General features: G+C 38.7%; 1 protein-coding gene and 1 non-coding gene across 7 annotated transcripts in view; one reads left to right on the top strand and one right to left on the bottom strand.

Annotated features, from left to right (window-relative positions):
- The window catches only part of LOC122976522 (cilia- and flagella-associated protein 47-like), an 85,803-nt gene that overhangs the window by 34,392 nt on the left and 29,457 nt on the right, over positions 1-21,954 (bottom strand). For 4 of the 6 annotated variants that reach the window (XM_044345042.1, XM_044345044.1, XM_044345041.1 and 1 more), the window contains exons 36-56: positions 21,530-21,710; positions 20,855-20,952; positions 19,321-19,437; positions 18,796-18,930; positions 18,188-18,300; positions 16,739-16,889; positions 16,298-16,386; positions 15,840-15,926; positions 14,020-14,084; positions 13,768-13,904; positions 8,245-8,350; positions 7,788-8,005; positions 7,463-7,601; positions 6,786-6,913; positions 6,550-6,615; positions 6,053-6,196; positions 3,987-4,160; positions 1,791-1,902; positions 1,293-1,346; positions 1,047-1,144; positions 165-340 (exon numbers count right to left, since the gene is read on the bottom strand). In XM_044345042.1, coding sequence (XP_044200977.1) covers positions 165-340; positions 1,047-1,144; positions 1,293-1,346; positions 1,791-1,902; positions 3,987-4,160; positions 6,053-6,196; positions 6,550-6,615; positions 6,786-6,913; positions 7,463-7,601; positions 7,788-8,005; positions 8,245-8,350; positions 13,768-13,904; positions 14,020-14,084; positions 15,840-15,926; positions 16,298-16,386; positions 16,739-16,889; positions 18,188-18,300; positions 18,796-18,930; positions 19,321-19,437; positions 20,855-20,952; positions 21,530-21,710 — 2,588 coding nt within the window. Of the gene's footprint in view, positions 1-164; positions 480-1,046; positions 1,145-1,292; positions 1,347-1,790; positions 1,903-3,986; positions 4,161-6,052; positions 6,197-6,549; positions 6,616-6,785; positions 6,914-7,462; positions 7,602-7,787; positions 8,006-8,244; positions 8,351-13,767; positions 13,905-14,019; positions 14,085-15,839; positions 15,927-16,297; positions 16,387-16,738; positions 16,890-18,187; positions 18,301-18,795; positions 18,931-19,320; positions 19,438-20,854; positions 20,953-21,529; positions 21,711-21,954 lie in introns of those variants that run through there. The other 2 variants (XM_044345043.1, XM_044345046.1) reach the window with 2 other exon arrangements.
- Positions 4,649-4,719, top strand: trnag-gcc. Its single transcript has one exon. It is a non-coding gene; the product is annotated as a tRNA-Gly (tRNA).

Raw genomic sequence — 21,954 nt, forward strand, 5'->3', positions numbered from 1 at the left:
TGTAAAGAGTCCGTTACAGATGATGTACATGCTGGAGGCCATGTGAAATTTAAACTGGGACCTTATGTTGAAAACGAATCGATGCCAATAGTGACAGCACTGAATCCTTACCACCAAACCCAGTGAAGACATTTCATTTGTCAGGAATGAGCAGTGAGTCTTACCTGCCTGTACTCTTTCCTACTCTACCAGGAGAGAACACGGCTTTGTAAGTGAGAGTCTCCTGTGGGGGAATTGAAACCCAGTTTGCTCCACTTAGGCCGTCTCCTTCCAGGTACACATCCAGCATCAATGGCTTTCCTTGTGGGTTATTGACAGGGATCTCTATGGCAACTGAGCTCTGAGAACACAACATTTCAAAGATGACACCTGTTTTTGCTTTTCCTTGTGATGTTCTGATAGTCTTTTGATCTAGTAGAAGGCCCTAAGATTACACTTTCCTGTAAAAGGTGCATGCAGCAGAAACAGTACTTGAAGGCCTGCATGTTAGAAATGAGATACATATTTTTGTTACCATTCATCCTGGACAGAATTTACCCTTTTTACTTGCATCCAGACAGATCAGTCAGCTACAGAACACTGTCAGTTAAGCTATTATACTGTAGATTAAGTAACCTGCTTAAAAACAAGCTGCTCGACCAGGGCGCTCTAATTTCTAACCACCAGACAACACAGTTCTGAAATTTATATTACATTTGTGTTTCTGATGACACTGCATTAAAAGGTCATTTCAGAAGATGATCTATGCAATTAGGCTTCAATGACAGTATTTTGTAGGACAACAAAATATGTTTCTATTACTGCTCTGCTTTAATTACATTAATATTGTATTTTGATGTGAAGTTTATTCTTGACAGAAAAATTCTCAATTTGAAAAGAACTAGAAATCATTATGTATTGCAGGTTTTTTGATGATTTTGGAGAGTGTGTGTGTGTGTATGCTTTTGCCATCAAGAGCAATGAGATTTGTGCTGTTGCTTCAAAAAGCAGATATTTCCAGCATAAAATCAGAAGTCTATGCGTGCAAGTGTGTTTGCTGAACTTACCTGAGCAGCACATTGTACATCTATGACCTTGATGGCTGCTGCCTGCTCACAAATTATCTCGAGAGAGAAATATACCTCGTAGCGTCCAAGTACATTTTCTGGAAGGCACATATAAATACGGTGTAAATGCAAAGAAGAATGTACGCATTTAACCTTATAATCAAGAGGAAAACATAGACATCAAAGTTAAGTATTTTTAAAGATTTCTGAGGCTTTTAACGATTCATGTATACCATTCAAGTTTACCTTTGTCCTTATCTGCTTCTTGCATGTCATCAATTTCCACAAATGACAGGCAGCCTGCAAAAACGGTTGTGGATTCAGTTATTTATTTGGATTTAGGTTTGTAGTTGTTGTATTTTGATGATACAAATGAGCATTATCTTCACACACACACACACACACACACATACACACAAAATGTTCCTTATATTTGCTACTTACAGGTAATCCTGCTCAACTACCTATGCTGACATACTGCAGATGCATACAAATATAGAAATACAAGTCTGCCTAACGGTATGCAAAACAAACAAGACAACACAGTAAAACCACAACATTTTAATATATAGGCATTTAAACTAAGAATAATCAAGAATGTTTTAGTCTGTGTGCATCTGTTTAAACAAATCCAATACAATATAAACAAATTAAGCTGACATCTGAGCACAGTCGCCTTCTGTGTCACATAACAAACCATGTAACCCCAGAATAACAAACATGCCATGAGAAGAAAAGAATCACCTGTCTGTTTTCCTCGTCTCCATGGTGACACAGCCAGGGTGTATGGAGCGTTATGACCGGGCTTAATCTCCAGGGAGGGTGTGCCACGCACAACAGATAAGTCTGTCACCACCTATGTGCATGTGTGTATGCATACACACACACAAACACACATGACAGTGAAAAAACATAAATACAGAGGAAAAAGGAAACAAGTGCTCTAGATGCACATGCATTCAAATAGACGCTCACTTACCTGCAAGTGGCTAAAATGCACACATGCAAAAATACATCACAGCAACACTGTCTGTCATTCATTACTTCCACTCCATTATGTATTCTACAAATTTAGTTTTTCAAATTATGCATTAATTATGATTAAAGCATGTTGCCCATGGTCTTTCAATATTTTTATGTACCGAAAATAGTGTCAGTGAAGTAAACAATGTTCTGATACTTAAAGTCTTGTCATTTTTAGCCATGCAAGTGGGATGGTTAGGCTAATCCGTTGTTGCTAATTTTGGGGCTAACCTCCTTCACTTTTCCAGCAGTTGGACAGACAAGACTTCTCTTGGTCTTGAGAAGCTGCAGCATTATTAACTGACGCACTGTAGCCTGTACTGTACTTTTACTGCCAGATTGACAACTTACTGCCAACCCGCTCCGCTTGCATTCACGTCACTTTTCTGCTGCTCGCTCCACACACTCACTATGCACACACATTACACACTGCCCTGAAGGAGCCACGCTACTCTTGTAACAGTACCTTTCACGTAAATGTCCTTTGAAGAATGAGGAGAGGGAGGATTCTGGGATTTGATGCACTAGTCAATGACTCAATACAATTCCACAATAATGTAGGGCAGTGTTTCCCCTATAATAGTACAGGCCTGGCGGGCTGCCAGGCCACAAGAACCCCTGCCAGGCCAAAAAATATTTTTTTAAATGCCAAAGATAACGCCAAATATCAATTAATTCGGAAATCAATAGTGTTTGGGAGCCTCTGAGCAGCGCTGTTTCGAAACGCGAGTCAACGTCTGTGTCATTGCCTGGGAAACTGCAGGTAGCGTAGCTCCTTTCAATGACTAGGGCAGAGCGTAAGCGAGTCAGTGGTTAAACGAGAGAGCGAGTGTCAGAAAAGTGACGGTGAATGTGAGCAGAGTAGAGGAAAAGGTTAGCAGTAATCAGGCGGTGCAGCGCTGAGCCGCAGGGTCAAGTGGAGGTGTGCGGGGGTGTGGGTGTGTTTATTTGTCCTCCGGAACATAACCACTGTGAAACAATCAGAAAATAACATTTTATTGATCCGATTCACTGGCTTTCTCGCGACCAGCACTCCCTCTCTTCATTCACTCTCTAGCTCACTAGACCACTGCTGCAATCTCTCTCTCTCTCACTGGTGCTCTCTCTCTCTCTTTCTCTTGTCTTTTTTAAAATGAGTCAGGAAGCAGCCAGCAAAGCTTAACTTTATCTTTAAAATTAGTTGTCGTTAGTAAGGTGTCAATCTGGCAGTAAATATACAGTACAGACTACAGTGTGTCAGTTAATAAATGCTGTAGCTTGTCAAGACCAAGAAAAGTCACGTCTGTTGTTTCCCCAACTGCTGGAAAACTGAAGGGGGTTAGCTGTGAAGTTAGCAACAATGGGTTAGCCGGCCAATGGGTTTAGCAGCGGTGCTCATAATTCAGGATGAATATAGGGGAAACACTGCTGTTAACGAAAGGGGCGATACAGATTGTGCCTCCAGAGTGGAGCCAATGCGGCTTCTACTCAAGTATTTCCTTGTACCAAAAAAGGGGTGTACAGGGCTCTGAACAGACACCTCAGGTTATACAAGTTCAGAATGTTTACACACACTGACCTGCTGTGTTTTGTGCACCCTGGCGACTGGCTCACTTCATTCACCCTACCTACCTTCAGTCAACCAAAAGCATGCATATTTTCACATACCAATATATGCTCCTCACTAGGGTAGGGCAATATGGCAAAAATATCATATCACGACTTTTTTTCCAAGATAATCTCTGACTTGCTGATTGCTGGTTTGGTTTCTATGAAAATAAAAAGGCTTTAATGAAAGTGCTAACATTAAAGTGCCTGAGTACTTTCCTTTAAAGTGTATGTGTTGTATTTATCAGATTAAATCTTGTCAGTATTAGTGCCAGTTATTTGAATGTGTGCTCTTTTTTTGCTTTTTTTTTTGTTTATATATCTGCATACCTTGAGAGAGAGTTTGTTCTGGCTGTAGTTGGGGACATCAAGCTGTGCATGTGTAGTCTTCCCTACAGGGCAGTGTAATACCACATGATCCACAGGCAGGGGGTGCTCTCCCACTCCTCTGAGGGTAAACACGTGCTCAGTACCGTCGCAGTCATTATGTAAGTACAGCTTTCCCTGTGGGGGTAGGGATAAAGTCAAACATACACAAACTGGTGTTCTGTGTGAAGCGTGCACACATAGGAACAATGGCAAGCATTCTCCATGTACGAACGTGGCTGATTACAAAAACCAGGATAAGTATCTATACAACACAAAATGTTTTTATTTAAGTCTAAAATGCACTATATTGGAAAGACAAGATAGTATTCCCTGCACAAAAATGCTCCTTATACTCTCTTAAGTGTATACACAACATACACATAATTCTCTCATTGTAGTTCATTTTAAAGATTGTTTTTTGAGATTGAATTTTGTGTGCATTTTCACATTTTATCTATACAGAAAAAAGCTATTGAGGCTAAGTATGTGTAATGTGACACAAATGAAGGAGGGAAAAAAGAAGGAGACAGGCAAATGTAGAGAGCTGGTGTAACAATGAACACAGCAACAGCCTGCAGCATGTCTTCTATTTAGGCCCCACCCCCCTTGCACTATGCACCAATGCATTGGTGGTTCAGTGGTAGAATTCTCGCCTGCCACGCGGGAGGCCCGGGTTCGATTCCCGGCCAATGCATAACAACTTTTTTTCCCCCCGTTTTCACTGTAAATCCTGACTACAACCAAGGCAAGGGAAGTACATACAGCACACTCTCCATGAGGAAGATGAAAAATGACTTCATCACTGATCACATCATTGATAATTAAATAAATGCTGAACTAGATAAATAAACAAGGTAATTAATAAAATAGTAAATAAATAAATAAATGTAAATGTGAAGAAATTTAGAAATACAGAAATAAATACATGTGTAGAAGTGTAAAAACTTGGTTATACAGAAAGAAATACATGTAAATACATAGAAATGTAGAAATACAGAAATAAATAGGAGTACAATACAAGTGTAAAAACATAGTTATACAGAAATAAATACATGTAAATGTGTAGAAATGTAGAAATACATTGAAGACCTTTATTAATTGATGTCCCAATTAATTACCTATGTTTATTCATTAATTTATGTGTGTTTATTTCAACATTTATTTATATATCTATTCTTTCATTTAATGATATAATGTGTTTATTTATTGATGATTAAGTCATCTTTCATCCTCCATATCTCTAAGTATAATGTAAATTGCTGCTGTGGAAGTGTAAATGTGAAAGATAAATGAAGGAGATGTGATTTATGGGACGGAATAAGAACACCTAATACAAATGTTTTAAAACATTTTCTATATTTTTTGGAATCTTACTCAAGAAGTACAGAATCATTTTCAGCTTCTTGACCTCTGATGATTAAATAAATGAATCACCCTGAAAAGAAAAAAAATATTCTTTGAACTCAACATTCTCTATATGTGAAAGAAGTAGTGAGGTATTCATTTGCCACTGTAGGGAATCAACAACCGTTCTAAATTGCAGAACACTGTCATCAAAACACTGTTTATCAAAGGAAGAAAGTTCACTTGCAGGAAAAAAATGTCAGTTGTGCTTCTTAAAAAGCACTGCAAGATGATGCTGGCCACAGAGGAAGCTTAAATTCCCAGATATCATCTTAACAGCCAAATAGGCTGGACAGTGTGCTGCTGCATTGAGATAAGCGGTCGTACTTGAGCTCACTGCTCCCTGGGAGGATGCAACAGAGGAGACTAATGAGAAGAAAGGCCAAATATGAGGGCTTGATAGATGAGCCTTGGTGGTAAGGGATTTTCAAAGTGGGCTTTCTCATCAGTGTTGCTGATGTTGAATGATCCTGAACATACACTGTAGAGATTTCATGGTCTATCAGAAAGTATAAATCAAGCAAATAAGTTAAATAGAAAGATTGTGACAAAGGAAGAAATTAGTAAGCAAGAAATACACAAAGAAAGAAAGAAAGAAAGAAACCACAACAACATTTTTTTACCGTGACAATGCATTGTACAGAAGGGTGAAAGGTGAGTGGGTAGCAAGCTTTTGTCCCTGCTGGTACAGTCAAATCCTTTGGGCCATGGAATCCTTCACCACACACCTCAGCCTGGATTTTCCAGTCTTGGTTGGTCTCATTGCACTGTAAGAGACACACAGGACTGATAATTTGACTTGAACGCATGAATATTTAACATTTTGGCAAAATGTCATTAAAAACCAATTTCACAAAGCTACTATCATAATATTATCTACACTTTTGTGACCTAAATATTTTCAATATGTTAGTTTAAGCCATGCAATCTGACAGTCAAAGACACATTTCTGTCATGCTATTTGGTTGCAGGATTACCTCTCTCTTCCAAGAAATCTGTTTCTCTTTATGGAAGTATCTAAAACCATTAATAATTAATACAACACTTTTAGGTGAGTCCTTAATAAACAGCACACACACACACACTGATTAATTCACAAGAATTTGCTTTTGGCCCTCACCAGTGGTATGTCTTGTGTGACTGAATGGTGAGCTGGTGAACTGAAGTCCAAGTGGACAGATCCTCCCTGTGGTCATAAATGATTTAGTAACATTAATGCTCTAATGTAATGTGTTCTTATACTGCACATGTAGATAATGCCAGGTTATGCTCTATGCTTTAATTTAACTACATTTATTTAGTATGGAAATATTCAATTTACAAGTTTACTAAGCTCCTAAATCGGTCAATATCTACCTGTGAAGTAACCAACGCCTCTAGCAGGTAGACCCTAGTATCACACCAGGAACTCAGAACAACTTGACATGTAAATTGCCCCACTGAGTCTGCCTGGAACCGTAAAGGGATGTCCACACAGCCACAATCTATTGAAAAGAGGGGGGAGATTCAGGGAGGGGAGTAGGTGGACAATCAAAGAAGAACAATCAACATTTAAATAAGTAAATGACATCAGCAAGAGTGAAACTATGACATCAAATTAAAAGCTGGGATGGCTCAATGGATCATCTGTGTGTCACACAAAAAGTTAGTCAGTGAGTCAGCGCTGCTTCATCAATGATACATGTCTTTTTTGTACAAAATTCCCCCTTTGTGTTTTTGATGGACCGTGTTTCTTCGGTGAACTGCAGTGGATAATTCTGTACTAAAAAGACAAACTCTGAAAGATAATTTGCCTATTAGTTCAGCATCAGCTGAACTTTCAAATGCATATTTGCATTAAACAAAAAGTATGTTTTTTTTTCCACCGTCACTTACATTAAAATCAGCTTAGGATTTCTTCAGTCAGTATAGACAAGAGTGAAAATTATAGCAATCAATAATGCTTTTAATGGACATATGAGTATTGTTTTAAGAAAGACTAACCCCATCCTTTGTGACTGGAATTCAGGTATTTCAAGGGTATGTGCATGTACCTGCAGGATTCTCCCAGGGTATCTTGGTGTCTTCTTCTATAGGTATTGTAACAGTATTGGGTAAAGTGAAGTACTGTGGCAAAGAAACCTCCACGCTGTACTCTACCCCTTTACTGTGGTCAACATTTCTCCATTGGGCCTAAGAAGGCAAGAGACGAGGAGGTCCAACAAGTAAAATGTGGGCAACAGAGAAACATCTCACATTGCTGGACGATCTTGGATCCTCCCTATTGCCTGCTTTGCCACTCGCCTACAACATTTTACATACAATTTTATTACTGTATATACAAAGACCATGCTTTCCAGAGTGTGTTTGTGTCTGTACCTGTTGTTTGAGTACTGCTGTGGTTGCCCTCACAGTGCTGCTATGCAAAGTGTGTGTCAGCATCCGTCTCCTATGTTCATCAGCACTCATGATGTGCTGACCACAGATGGCCAGAGCTTGCTCCCAGGCCATATTGATCAGGGGCACACGCATCACCTCCTCACACACTTGTCCTACCTTGCAGCGTAGGCGCAGTACTGATACACAACTATTTGACTCTATTGGTAGGGAAAAAACATCAGTATTACACAAGTTTTTTTATTTTTTGGTTTTGGTCCTATATTTCATGAAAAAAATATTTGCATTCAAATCAACGACTGAATGATAATTGACAATTCAAACAATAGTTAGTGACTGTAATGGTGAGTGGAGTTCCCAATGTTTGGTCTATGTTCCATGTGCATAGTGCTATGGCTAAAATGCAGTAAGAGCATTATCTGTGTGACAGCTTTCCTACCCGAGTTGTTGAGGATGGGAACTATGTTTGAACTCGGCCTGGCAGTGAGAGGGGAAGGAGGAGGCAATTCTGCCGTGGCCTTCACCAAATAGACCGTATCGCCCACCTAGAGGGACACAGAAACAGACGTAGTTGCAGTGGCGACATGTCATTTGGGGCAAGTTCAGTGGCACTGAGTAGAAATTAGAAATTAATTACTTATTATTCCAATTAAGGAATGACATAAAAATATGTGGTTGCTGCTGTTATTCATTATTATTATATAATTTGAGAACAGTGGCTTGAAACAATAGTTTTAAAAGGGTGTTTTTAACTACGTTTGACTCCAGTAGTCGTTATGTGAGGAAAGCCCCATTCTCACAATATTGCAATGCTTTGATTACGCCCACATTCTACACATTTGATTTACATGCCTAAAGCTTTTGGCAATAAATGCAGGTGGAATAAATTTGATGCCAAGTGGGGTGTCTGTTGCCTTGCTGCTATTTCATTGGCTATTTTTGCTTGGTAACTTGTTGTCATCCACTTCTAGTTAGCAGTTAGCAGAAGTTGTCTTTCTGCTGGAAAGTAACTGCCATCATGAACGAAGTGGATTATCTTCTGGAACATAAATTTGAAACTCTGCCTTTAGAAGATAATCACGAGATTAAAGGCCTTGGTGCCAACTGGCTGTGGGACACTGTCATAGAGGTTCTTCAGGAAAAAATGGCTAACTGCCAGCTTGTCCAAGAAGGCGCTTTTTTGCATCCCGTGTGTGTTTTCGGAGGGGATGGCAACTGGTCAAGAGCAGGTTTTTAGGATCTCAAGCATCTTTCTGAGAGGATTACCAAACATGAAAGCAGTGGGAGTTATCTAGAGTGCGGTAAAGTTGGGCTTGCTCGGAAGCAAACATAGCTACCCAAATTAACAGCGCTTACAAACAGCAGCTACAGGATTTTAACACCAGAGTCACTGAAAAGTTTGCCCAGAGGAAGAACCACCCTGCCTCCTTTCTCTTTAGGTAAGCTCTGAATTGGTGAAAGAAAGAATTATAGTTTATCGTGCTGTTAAAGCGTGGTATGATAATGTAATGTGATTCTATCAGGTCAGTTTTCTAATGGTCATGGCTGGATTTCGGGTCAATGAAAGGCTTGGTGCAAAACTCACTGCTGCTGAACTCTTTAATCCTGTGAATAGTGACATACTTATTTGTACTACCTCATGCAAGTTTCTACCACTGTTCCCCCTCTTCCTCCAGTCATCTTTTGCTCTCCTTCCTCTTGCATTTACTTAAAACATGTTCCCTTGTCAATGCCGATCCCCTGCTCCTCCTATTGCCTTTCTTCAGCCTGCAAACAGTTTTTGTATTGACCGTCACATATTTTACCTAGTCCTGTAGTCATATTGTAGAAGAGATCAAATATTATTATTTCAGGAAGGATATGAAGAAGCATTATTTCAAATTATAAAATCATGTAATTTTCTGATCATGCATCTATCCAAAGTAGTTGCCACTGCATGGTTGTAAATAAATCAGTGTCATTTGCTGTACTGGATGGTAAGGTTTGGAGTTCCCACATAATCAAATATAAATAGTCTTTTTCTGTTTTTTTGCATGTTATAAAAATTCTACTGTCATGCACTACTATCAGAATTCTCCTAATTCTCTCACACCGAGGTGATAAGCTAGTCAAGTATCAAAGTTTAAACTTTGATATTTGACTAATATTAAATTATTAAGTTTAAACTTAAATTATTCTAACATGGAAACTCTAAAAAAGAAATACTAAACTACAGGGTCAACAAACCTGTAATTTGAGATAAATGTCTCATCAAATACTGGATGGATTGCCATGAAATTATGTTCAGACTTCAGGATGTCAGCATAGGTTAGCTAGTAAGTTTGCCTAAGTACAGCCTCACAGAGCTACTAGCATGGCTTGAGACTTAGGGCCCTATTTTAACTGCCCAACAAGCAGTTAAATGCAACCACAAGTGCAGTGTGGTAAGTCTGAGGCGCACAGACTGTGTGGGCATCTCCATGCGCACCTGCTTTTTTGGTTTGTATGTGCAGCAGCATAACATGCAAAAGGGCTGGGTGAAGGTGACTATAGATCAGCAGGTGTGTTGATAATAAAATACTCTCTCAGCCAGTCACATCACTGCTCTCATAGCTCTCAAATCACAGTTAAACATGATAACAACAGCTCAACAAACTGAAAGCCTTTCAGAGCGCCACCACATGAACACACATCACTATAAATCTGCAGCCAAAGACAGATGGAATATGATCTTCCATCAGTTAGTTACTATAATAATGATAGAAATTAAAAAAATATAAAAATGGTGAAGCCGTTTACATGATTGCACTGGCCTGACGCGATTTCAGACATTATTCTCATAGATTATTTTTAAAAAACCATAAACCTCTTAAAAGGTCACAGTTTAGTAATTAATGTTACAAAACAGTTTGCACTGCAACGTATTTCAAGAATCAAACATGAGACGCTACTCTTGCTAAAAAAAAAAGGCTGAAAAAGAGGCTAAGGTGAGCCGTGGTAACCTGACTTAACTTTGTTGGGATATTATTATTATTATTATTATTTTATGTGGAGATTTTAGTACAATAACTGAAGAAAATGACCGAGTCACCAGCACAATGTTTAGACTGAATCATGAGGGAGAAGCAGTTAAGTGATGTGTGTGTGATGCCTGTTAACCCCTTTGGAACCAATTTAACCAGGTTTGATTCAAAAACTAAAACATTGACCATCTTTTGGTTAAAATGTCTTTGTCATTTGGAACCTCAGCTAACACAGATTTCTGGAAACTTATTACACAGAGCTTAAAAGATAAAGATTTTAAGATAACAAATTTAAAACTGGAAATACATCAAGTGATTCAACTCAATATTCTAAATACTAAAATAAAGAATAAAGGACTTCTTTAAATTTAAATGTAAAGAATTAAATAAACTTAAAAATACAAAGTATGATGCATTAATAAATCAATATATAAATCAATATATTAGTTTGAAGCAGATGAAAGGTCAATTATAGAAGAAGAACCAATATTAAACTTAAAAACACAAAGAAACCCTTAATTATGAATTATTATATAATATATATAAACAATCCAAAATAGATAAAAGAGGAAACCTTGTTCATGCTATTAAATCTGGACAAAAAAAATCTTCAAAGCAAGTTCATTAAATTCATAAAAAACAAAGATGGTGATGCTGTTTTCTGTGAAAATATGAAAAGAGAAGTTATTAGAAATGTATGTACCACTGCATATAAGAAAAATGGAAACTGACACCGCAACAGTGAACACTTTTTTGGGGACTATCCCTTCATACAGCCCGTCGACTTGTACTTCATTTATTGGTGAGATAAGAAAAGACAAAGTAGCACAGGCCATCGAACAGTTAAATGTTGGAGAAAGCTCCGGTCCAGACAACCTGCCCACTGAGTTTTATCAGTTGTGTGCAATTAAAGGACCAATAATGTGGGACAACCTTTGCATTTTAAGAAAAATCTTAAATGAGTCAAAAGGATTTCATATTATTGATCAAAAAAAGCATTTGACTACATTTCCAGCAATTATCTCTGGGCTGTTATGAAAGCATACAGCTTTCCTGTTAGCTTTATTCACATGGTAAGATGTTTGTATTTAAAATCAAGTGTCTGGGTAAATGTCAATGTCTTTTTTGAGTCTTTTGAAGTAGAGAGAGGTTTGAAGCAGGAATGTCCAATGAGCACAACTCTTTATATTTTAGCCATCAGCCCCCTAATTAAACAAATCATTTAACTAGTTTTAACTTATCATTTAACTTTATATGAAAATGTACCGGGGGCAAAACTAAATCACGGTGGTGGTTTACCCAGCAAAATGATTTATAATTAAATAAATTATCTTAAATATGGGGCTTTAATCAATTATAAAAAATGAACTTATAATGAAGACACAGAGGTGAAATAAAATCTAATAAATAAGAATCTGTCAGAGAGCATTAGGGATGTTCGGCGGCTGATATCTGTGGGAAGACTTCCTGTTAGAGCTGTTATGTCACAACAAAAGAATTACTGCAATGATGAGACAGAGCAGTATCTTCTAACGGACTGTTACAGAGCTCAGGAAGTCTGGGATAAACTGAAAGGGCTTGGTGTGCATATGTGCATGGTGTGTTATAAATCTGTCATGCATTGCATTATAGAAGATAAATTGCCATCCAAACATAATTATAGGTGTTGTGTGTTTAAAATTATGGAAAACAAGATGTGCCGTGGAAATACAGCAGACTGTAATCAACAGTGATACAGAAATCAAATAGACACTTGGTGACGTTCCGGAGGAGGAGAAGTCTGGACAACTGTCAGTGCCTGCCCTAGAACGTACTGGCCTTATGAACTAACAGCACTTTATACAGGATCACTAAACTCTGTGTGGTGTCGTTTTCAGCCAATTTAATGAAGGTAAACATGGTGAATGGCAGTGCGCAATGGCACTGTGCTCTGGCTCAACACCTCTCTAATCAGAGGCTGCAGATTTATCAACGTATCTGTCCTGCAGGGATTTAACGAACTGAAGGAGAAGCTTTTCATAAAGTATAAAGCAGCTGTGGACAACAGATACTGTAAGAATCACCCATAGTAATTTATAGATCAATGCAGACTGATTTAGAGTGTTTAATTGAAACAACTTATTTATATTTCAAGCATGTTTGCAGCAAGTATTTAGTTTGCAAATGCATGCTGCTTAATTTGAATGAACCTCCCACCTGTTGGCACCTCTCCTCCCACCTGCACACCATGCGCTCTGTGCTGGGCACCAAAATACAATACAGATGGGCAAAGCATGTTTCAAGGTCAGGAAAATACCAAACTGTTGGAGCACTGCTTGTTCTGGTTGTTGTGCCTCAATAAAAATAGGAGCCCTAGTCTTGTTCATATGTCAGTCTTGCATATTTGATGGAGTGAGGGACTTCTAGGCTGGTTTTGGGAAAAGATGAGGCTGTTTTATCTCATGCTGTGCCTTAGTTCCTCCTTGACAAAACGTGTATATATATATCAGTTTTGCTCTTATTCATGGAATGGCATGCTATGAGTGTGGGCTAATATTTCTTGAATGGCACATCATGAGTTATACAGTACAGTAATGGAAAAAAATGTGCATATGTTGCATTTAAAATAATTCCATCTATCCATACAGTACCTTCCAAACACAAAATTACACTGTTCCAGGAAACAGAATTGTTGTAACTGAACCAGAGTCTTGTCTTGTTGACAGAGCATTAGATTGCACTAACAAACACATACATTTTAGAATGAGGATTTCATTCAATTAATTATAATTTAATTTAGGATGCAAAGTAAATTATCTCTACAGTTTGACAAATTAGAGACTTCTCTTCAGTTAGTGTTCATAGCTGTCTTCCATTTCAAAAGTGAAAGTTATTAGTTAAGTTAATAGTCAGTTATTAAAAAAACAAACATTTAAAGGAATTGACGGACAACCCAGACACACATGAACACACACACTGACCTGTGGGCAAACTAGCAGGACAGAACAGTACTTGCTGCCTGGGCAGAAGGGCAGGTAGTGGATGTTCAGTGTGTCTGCTTGGCCTGACTTCAGACAAACATTCCTCACAGCACTGAGAAACTCAGTGCCGTCACCATCTGGAAACACACACAAATAAGTATCTAGACCACAACATAGCAGACATGGAAAAACGTAGAGTACTCACACACAAGCATAAACAATAATTATGCGCATTTGTATGTTAGTACTTACTGGGATTTGAGCACTCCCCTTCCTTCTCCTCCGCACAGCTCTTGTCTGGTGTCATATTTTCTATACTGAAAGTAGGAGGAGGAAAGAAAATCATAATAATTCATACTTAGATATCAGACTACACAGGCTGATTCAGGTGAACCAGAGATGACCTCAGTTGTGCTTCAAATCCTCATCGTCAACTCCTGATTAGAAGGAGGAGCAGGAACGTTTGGCTTTGAAGACGTCCCAGGTGGTGAGAGATGCATACTAACCAGCTACTCTTAATGACAACCCAGTGCTCTCCTGAGCATCACCCTTATACTTTACTTCACCTTCTGAAGAACTAACTAGCTAGAAGAATACCCTGTCTTTTTGCCATACAAGCTCTTATGATTATGTTTACTGTGAAACTAGCTATTTCTACTGTTTACAGAGAATTTAATTGGTGATGGTGCTTTTGTTTGTAGCTAACTTGTGTGTGTTGTTTGCAGTCCATACACTGCAATCATATTCTAATGGCCATAGTCATATTCAATAAAACCTGAAAATGAAAAGTCTGGCACAGAGACACTCTATTATTGTATTATTATTATTATTATTATTATTATTATTATTATTATTATTATTATTATTATTATTATTATTGTATTGTATTGTCATGTGTTGTGAATATACGGAACTCATAAAAAAGAAAAATACCCTTGCCTGTGTTTGGGAATGTTTTGGGTTCAGATCTGATACAGGTGAGCCAGTCAACACAGACAAGGCTGTGTGCACTATTTGTTACAAGAAAGTTGTGGCAAAAGAAGAGGTCGGTTTGTGCTCAATCAGAACTTGATTGTTTGACATGTTGTCCAACCACATGTTTATAGTTTGACCACACTAAAAGCTATTCAATCCTCTGTCAAGCAGTTCTGATGAAGTATACTGGCCAAAACCTCAACTTGCAAATCACCCATTAGTTGTAGCAAATGTTTTTTGTTTTTTTTTTATTTTACAACTATGTCATATATCTTATACTCCAGTTAAGTGTTGGGAAGGTATTAAAACATGAAAACTGGCCGAGCCTAGCGTGCTACAATGTTATAATTCCTGTAACCAATCTATACCCTATCTGCTACACTTTTCCCAGGGGAAAGATTAAAGACTAAATGAAATGTCCTCTTGTAGCAGGAAAAAACATTAAGATCTGCCTGAAAATCAGTTTAAAATGTTCTGCTGCTTTCAAGTTTTGGGATAGTTTTCTACTTAATACACTTGTACAGAAAGGTGATATTCTACATTTTTACTAGTGGTGTGATAACATCTGTCCAGGTCATATTGATCACTACAAGTGGATTTTTAATATAACCGAATTTTTCTTCTGTTTCTTTATTTCTCATGCAGATTACCACCTGATTAACATTTGTATATTTATTTCATGAATATAAAGTGATGAAACTGACAACTTTGCTATTCACTGAATTTTATTGAGGGTTTAAAAATACAGTACAGCTGTTTTAAAGGCTTGTTTTGCTTTGTTTTGGCTCGTTTTTGGCAGTTTGTCATAAGCTTCAAGGAGACTACGTTTTTCATTGAGAGAAAATGACTTTCTTTTTCCTGTGGAAGGTCTGAAATTATTGTGAGACGGACAAACACATAGTTGGTTTTGGAATTTTTTTGGCATTTATGGACAATTTGAAAAATATAGAATTATGCCAGACTTTAACTCAAGCACTCTTAACTATGTATTATACTATGTGGGTACCTTTGATTGAGTGAGTGTGTGTGTGTGTGTGTGTGGGTGGGGGGGTGTTAGCTGTCCCTGTGCTGAGTGTTGAGAACAGTGCATGTGTTACTTGGCTTTGGAAGAGGCCTGTTGAAGGAGGCTGTCTTTTTTCTTTTCTGGCTCCAGTGGGTTGAACGTAGACTCCATCAGCACCACCCTAAACACACATGCACATGCACAAACACACACAGCAGAGATGCTTGAATTGAATAGTATGACTCCAAAAACATATTGTACCAGGACTTTCTCTGACTCTAGAAAGACACATTTTTGCGAATTTTTTAAATGTGATTGTTCAGTGCAGTAAGCAACACAAACAAAATTTCATTCACTTCTATTGTACTGTGATTGTGACAGAAATCTCACAGATGGATAGAGTATCTCAAATCTAGCCATATAAAACCATCATACTTGGTGGGAAGTATATAGTTGTTGCACATACCCTTTAAAATTTTAACCTTACGTACAGAGGGGATACTAAAGTCACATATTCTGTACATGTATGTGCACATGGACACAGACATTTACCTGAACTTTGCTTCTTTATTGAAAGGGTTAGTTATTGGCACTTGGATCACTTTCAGCTCATAGCATGGAGAATTGCACTTGACAGTGTTCTGAAGAGAGACAGTGGGAAGCAGACAATGAGTCATCTAGTTATATGAACCTACAGCTGTAGCTAACCACTCTTCAGCAGCCAGCCTCCAGAAAAAACAGTGAATTCCAAACTCTGTGATATGTGTTAGACATGGCAAGATAGTGACAGATTATTAACAAGCCATCAACAAATCAGTAAGTGAGCCTCAAAGCCAAATTATGTTAGTGGTGCAATAACTGTAGAATGGCAGTCAGTCAACCAGCTGATGAGGCAGCCAGGCCTTTAGTTTATTCAACACAGTTGTATCTGCAGCCAGGCAACCAATTTGTCAACCAGCAAGCCAATTAACCACTCAGAGGTGGTGCACTCACTGTGGGTATGATGTGACTGACGTGGGTCTTCAGACTGAAGGTGAGAGTGGAGGCACGCAGGCAAGAAGCAGAGCTGGAGATGAGCAGAAGGACAGCCTCCATGGGCTGCAGGAAGGAGCAGCTGTACTGGACGGTCAGTTCAGTGCTCTCCCTGTAAAATCCATCAGAGCCAACACAAATTATCAGATAATTTAGCCTCTGTTCTAGGGGAATCAGAATGCCCTCTACAGCGCTTTTACAACACATTAATTTTATTGTACAACCTCCCATTTGCAGGTTATGACAGTGATGAATCAGCAGAATTATCATACTATGTTTCTGCATAATGGCATTGTCCTTAAAGACAGTAAAGTAAAGCTTGGGATCCAAAATGGGACATGGGCTATTTTTATAGAGGCCTCACTTGAGAACAAAACTGGTACATTTTAATGAGCTACAGTCTCAGGGCAAGACTAAATATACTCAGTTTGGATTCTGGGCTGAATAAGTTGAGAGGGGTTTTTCCTATTCTTGGCAGGGCACAGGTCTGCCCAAAACAAGTTATTTTGGAAGTACAGATGGAAGAACAGATGCAAAGACAGCATTTCCTCACTAACGATACCAGTTTTAATAAACTTCAAGTATCTGTTGATGCAGACTACAAAGGCATGTACCAATGTTTCATAATTACCAACAACCATAATTTAGTAATATCACTTTTTTTCAGGATTACTTATGCTGTAACCTGGAAAAACATGTCTATAAATACTTTGTATTTTATTATATACAGAATGTGTAATAAAACAGATAATTACCTGTGAATTGCATAAAAAAAGAGTTCTAAAATTAAAATGGCAATCATGCAAATTTTAATTAGTGACCCAAGGCAAGGCGATTTCAGTCTGAATCCCAAGCTGGTTATAATGCAATACTAGACCACTTGCCTAAGTATAAAAACGCCCTTGCTAGATGTCTCTTTTAACCTTCTGTCACCAGTTTGGGTCCATGATTACCATAAAAATAGGCACATACAATACACGTTTATCATTCTTCAATCTAAGGGAGCAGACTATGGCAGAAGAGGACAGTCTGTGATTACTTCACCCGATAAAAGTCAATCTTTAAGACAAATTGCAGGAGATTTGAAATTCTCCTTAAAGACAATGAAATGATTTGAAGTGAATGGCACTCATGGGGACAAAGTAAAAACCAGAGAGGCTAAAGGGGACCTGTAGTGACTAGTGCTTACAGTCTCTAAAATATAAGCTCAACTAAATGCTACCTGACGCTTGCTTTGGTGCTCATGTTTTGTTTTTGTACATTTTGTAAATGAGCATTTACAGGTAACATTTGTGATCTGAAACTGAATAAACAAAACCTAGTTTCTAGCAAGCGTACTTGTACTGCATGTTACTTTAAGGCATTTTCAATAATATACAGTGAATTTCATTTTCTAACTAAAAAACATACTTTGGAGGAATGGTGACTGTGGAACCATCAGGGAGGGAGAAGAAATGGGCATCCTCTCCTAAAAGGAAGGCCTGGTATTTGACAGGCTTAGAAGATGGGCTTTTCAAACGCACCTGCAGTACACACACAAAACAAGAACACACACAGAACCACAATGAAGTAGTTCTTGTAGACACAACACACAGGCAAATGTTACTGCCAGAAAACAATATAACAATGACACCCATCTTCCTTAGCACTGACAACCTGACATCTATTTTTGTTAGGCTTGTAATGTGGCTTAACCTGACAATGTGTATCATTACCCAAATGTCTATTTGTCTGTGTTTGTAATCCTGTTAGTGTGTATGGGGGTGTGTTTATAATCCTATTAATGTATGTGTGTGTCTATAATCCTGTTAATGTGCGTCTGTGTGTGATCCCAGTTGCAGTGTTTGTATGTGTGTGTTATTATCTGTCCAGTAGGTTATTATCCAAGCCATTTGCAGTCTCGCCAGCACTCATTAAAATGATTTACGAGGGATGTGGTTAAATTTTATTCAAGCGTCTTCTAAGACCAAAGTCAGTGCTCTGTGTGTGTGTATGAGTGTGTGTGTGTGTGTGTTTACCTGCTTGCTGAAAGTGCTGTGGAGGCCTCCTGATAGAGTGATGGTGTGTAGTGGCAGATACTGAGGCAGCCTCTCATACAAGTGAACACACAGCATTAACATCTGCACTGGGTTGGGATCTGACAAATCTGTGGGCTGAGCACACACACTCAGATACAGGGACACACAGGGGCAAAGTCACAATAGGATGTGCTGCCTAATCTCTGACATAATCAGCATGATATATTAAACATCTCCAGTTATGTTAAACAGGTCATTAATTAAGCTAATTAATGCAGTAACAAGCTAATATTTCTTTGTCAAAATAATTGCTTTCACATAAAACACGGGTGGTATTAATACAAGACTTTTCTCATTAATGGACTAATTGCTTGTATACCCATGTTGAAAACTCAAGTTTAAATGCTTGGTATAGTACAGTATAGTATATCTGTCTACACATACAGATAATTATGCGTTTTCTAGTTATTTACACATACTTCTACGTCATCTACTTGTCTGTCCTTGCAAAGAGAAGACATTTACCTGTACATCTATGTTGAGATAAAGTGTGTTTAAGGCCTGGGCCACTATAATGTTGTTGTGGAGGATCTGCTCCTGAGTGGTAGCTGTGGTGTACATCCTCCGGAAGTGGCTGCAGATCTAATTAGGAACACAGTGGGTGAGCGGGATGTAAAAACTATTAATCCCGATCAGATGCAGCTTGATGCACTGATCTGTATCTTTGTGAGCTGAAACAGCAACAGCAGTGGAAGTATTGAAATTGAGCACTGCATTTGAAATGAAATCTTGGTGGATCTGACCACTGACAGCCAAGTGGGGGAGGTGCCAGGAGTATCTGGCGGCCTTACTACCTTCTGTGTGTCTCTAGCCTTATTATTACTAATTTGGCTATAATAGTTTGGTTAGTGTTGCTGCTTTTAACACATGGGGGCTCGTCCATTCCAGGATTGTTTCAGGTTTTGGTAGTAATCTGCTTTGTCTCTCCCTTTTAAGGTTGTGAGTGAAGTTATCTTTGAGGTTAGAGGTAAACCCTGGAAAATTAGATGCCAAGTGAACCAGCTGACCTGCTTTTTCACTTGTTCCATTGGCTCACTACACCATTTTGCTTTTTTGTTTTGAGGTAATCCTGGGTGGTCTATGCAGTGCATTGCTGGATGACGTCACATTGTGCTGCAGCAAAAGTTGAGCCTGGTTCAACTTTTTTGCCGGGCGACCCCGTGTTTTTTGCTGGAGCTCCCTATGTTGGCAACCCCACTGCACCAGACTGCCACCATTCAAATGAATGGGAGGGCTGCATTTTTCATGCAGGGCTCAAGCTGGTGTGGTTGTGGAATGAGGTAGTTTCTGGTTAGGTAGTAAGAGAATGGGGTTTACTCATTGATAGAACTTTATCTACTTGATGACTTGTTTCACTGAGCTTTGTGTGGTTGGGGGGACAGTTGCTGGCTGGCTAGGAGTGGCTGTGACTCAGCAGCTTAGAATTTTGCAGCTTGGTCAAGTGTTAGAATTCATAATTAAAATATGTTTGTGCATGAGCCATGTGTTGCAGCTGTGGTTTTCTCTCTATTGTATCTGTCTTAGGACATTGGCTAGTAAGCCAAACTGGGTTGCAAAATGAGCAATAGATAACAAGCAACTTGTTACCTATTGTTCATTAGCAATGTCTGCTCAGTAAATCTTTTGAGTCATATTTCTTTCTTGCAAAAAGCTCAAAACCAATTTGGGTTTTAAGTCAGGCTGAAAATTTTCCTGGTGAACTCTAGCAGACAGAACACATCTACTGGCTAATTCCACCACTGACATACAGAGTGAGATGGACTTCTCTCTCTCTTTCTCTCTCTCCCTCCCTCACACACACGCACACACACAAAATGGTGCTTAGCATGATAAGAGGCTCCCCTGATCTTGTTCAGGACTAATTGCGTCCTCATCACATCAATCACAGTGCCACTTAGAGGCATTAACCACCATCCCTCACTGACTCACCACACACTGAAGAGGGTCAACACAAAATTAACAGACACACTCAGACACACATGCACACACACACACTGACCAGGTAAGGGCAGTAGGCAGCAAGCAGAGCAGCAAGCACCAGTCCATCTGTCAAGTCCAGGTCAAAATTCACTATCCAGCGTGCTGATGGAACACCACCTGCAAACACCATGCAGAAATTACCTATCAATCAATAATACATATTAAAACATCAAAAGGTGCTGGAAGAAATCCAACCTCAATCTGTAGAAAAGATTAAATCAAGTTCAGGGTGTGGAATAAATACTTTCACAAGGTCTACCTGAATTCAGAAAGCATGTAATGTACAAAATATTTTTAAAAAACTCTCGGAAAAGTCACAGAAAATAGAATTACACCATCACAGAAGTCTTTGACAAGTTTACAAAGTAACTGTAGGCAATAAACAGTTCATAAAGGGCTCAATAGAGTATTCACAGATTGTGGTTGTATCAACCACAACACCTGCTAAATAATTCAACATGCTAAGGAGAATAGCCTCAGAAATGAGAACAAATACAGAAAAACTGTTTACTAAGATGCTGAGTTGCAACAGTGTTTACAAATCGCTGACCAGCAGTGATAAATAGACTTTTAACAGCTTAGTAGTTAATGCATAGAACTGAAACAATACCTCTGTAACACATTTCCCTTATTTCATCCTACCTGTATGCGTACATAAACAACAGTTAATGTGTGTACATATTGTGTGTTCTACCTGTACCCCATACAGTCTTCCTCATGCTCTGGTAGTGCATGTTGAGCCACGAGAGCAACTGGAGTTCTTGGGGAGAGTAGATGTTACTGGCCAGCGGCTGTGAGCCGACTGGGAGGATTCCATCTTCCTGGCTCAGAGTCATGTTGAGACTGTTCTCTGACACGTGACACAACACCAACACCTGTGCAGAGTATTATTCAATGTTGGTATCTAACAAGATGACCTTGATGTTTTTCAGCACCACTCTACTTTACATTCACAAAGACAGACACATTCACAGGCTTTTTCCCTACAGTAAATGTTCTCAGTCTTACATTAAGCTGTTAGGAGTTAAGTATAAAGGTACAAAGGATTGACAGATGGAAAATGCAGCTTATCCATCTTGGTTTAGTAACCATCCCTGATCCATGACAGTAGTACTTTGA

This window comes from Thunnus albacares, chromosome 24 (assembly GCF_914725855.1).
Source record: "Thunnus albacares chromosome 24, fThuAlb1.1, whole genome shotgun sequence".
In the NCBI taxonomy this organism is placed as follows: Eukaryota; Metazoa; Chordata; class Actinopteri; order Scombriformes; family Scombridae; genus Thunnus; species Thunnus albacares.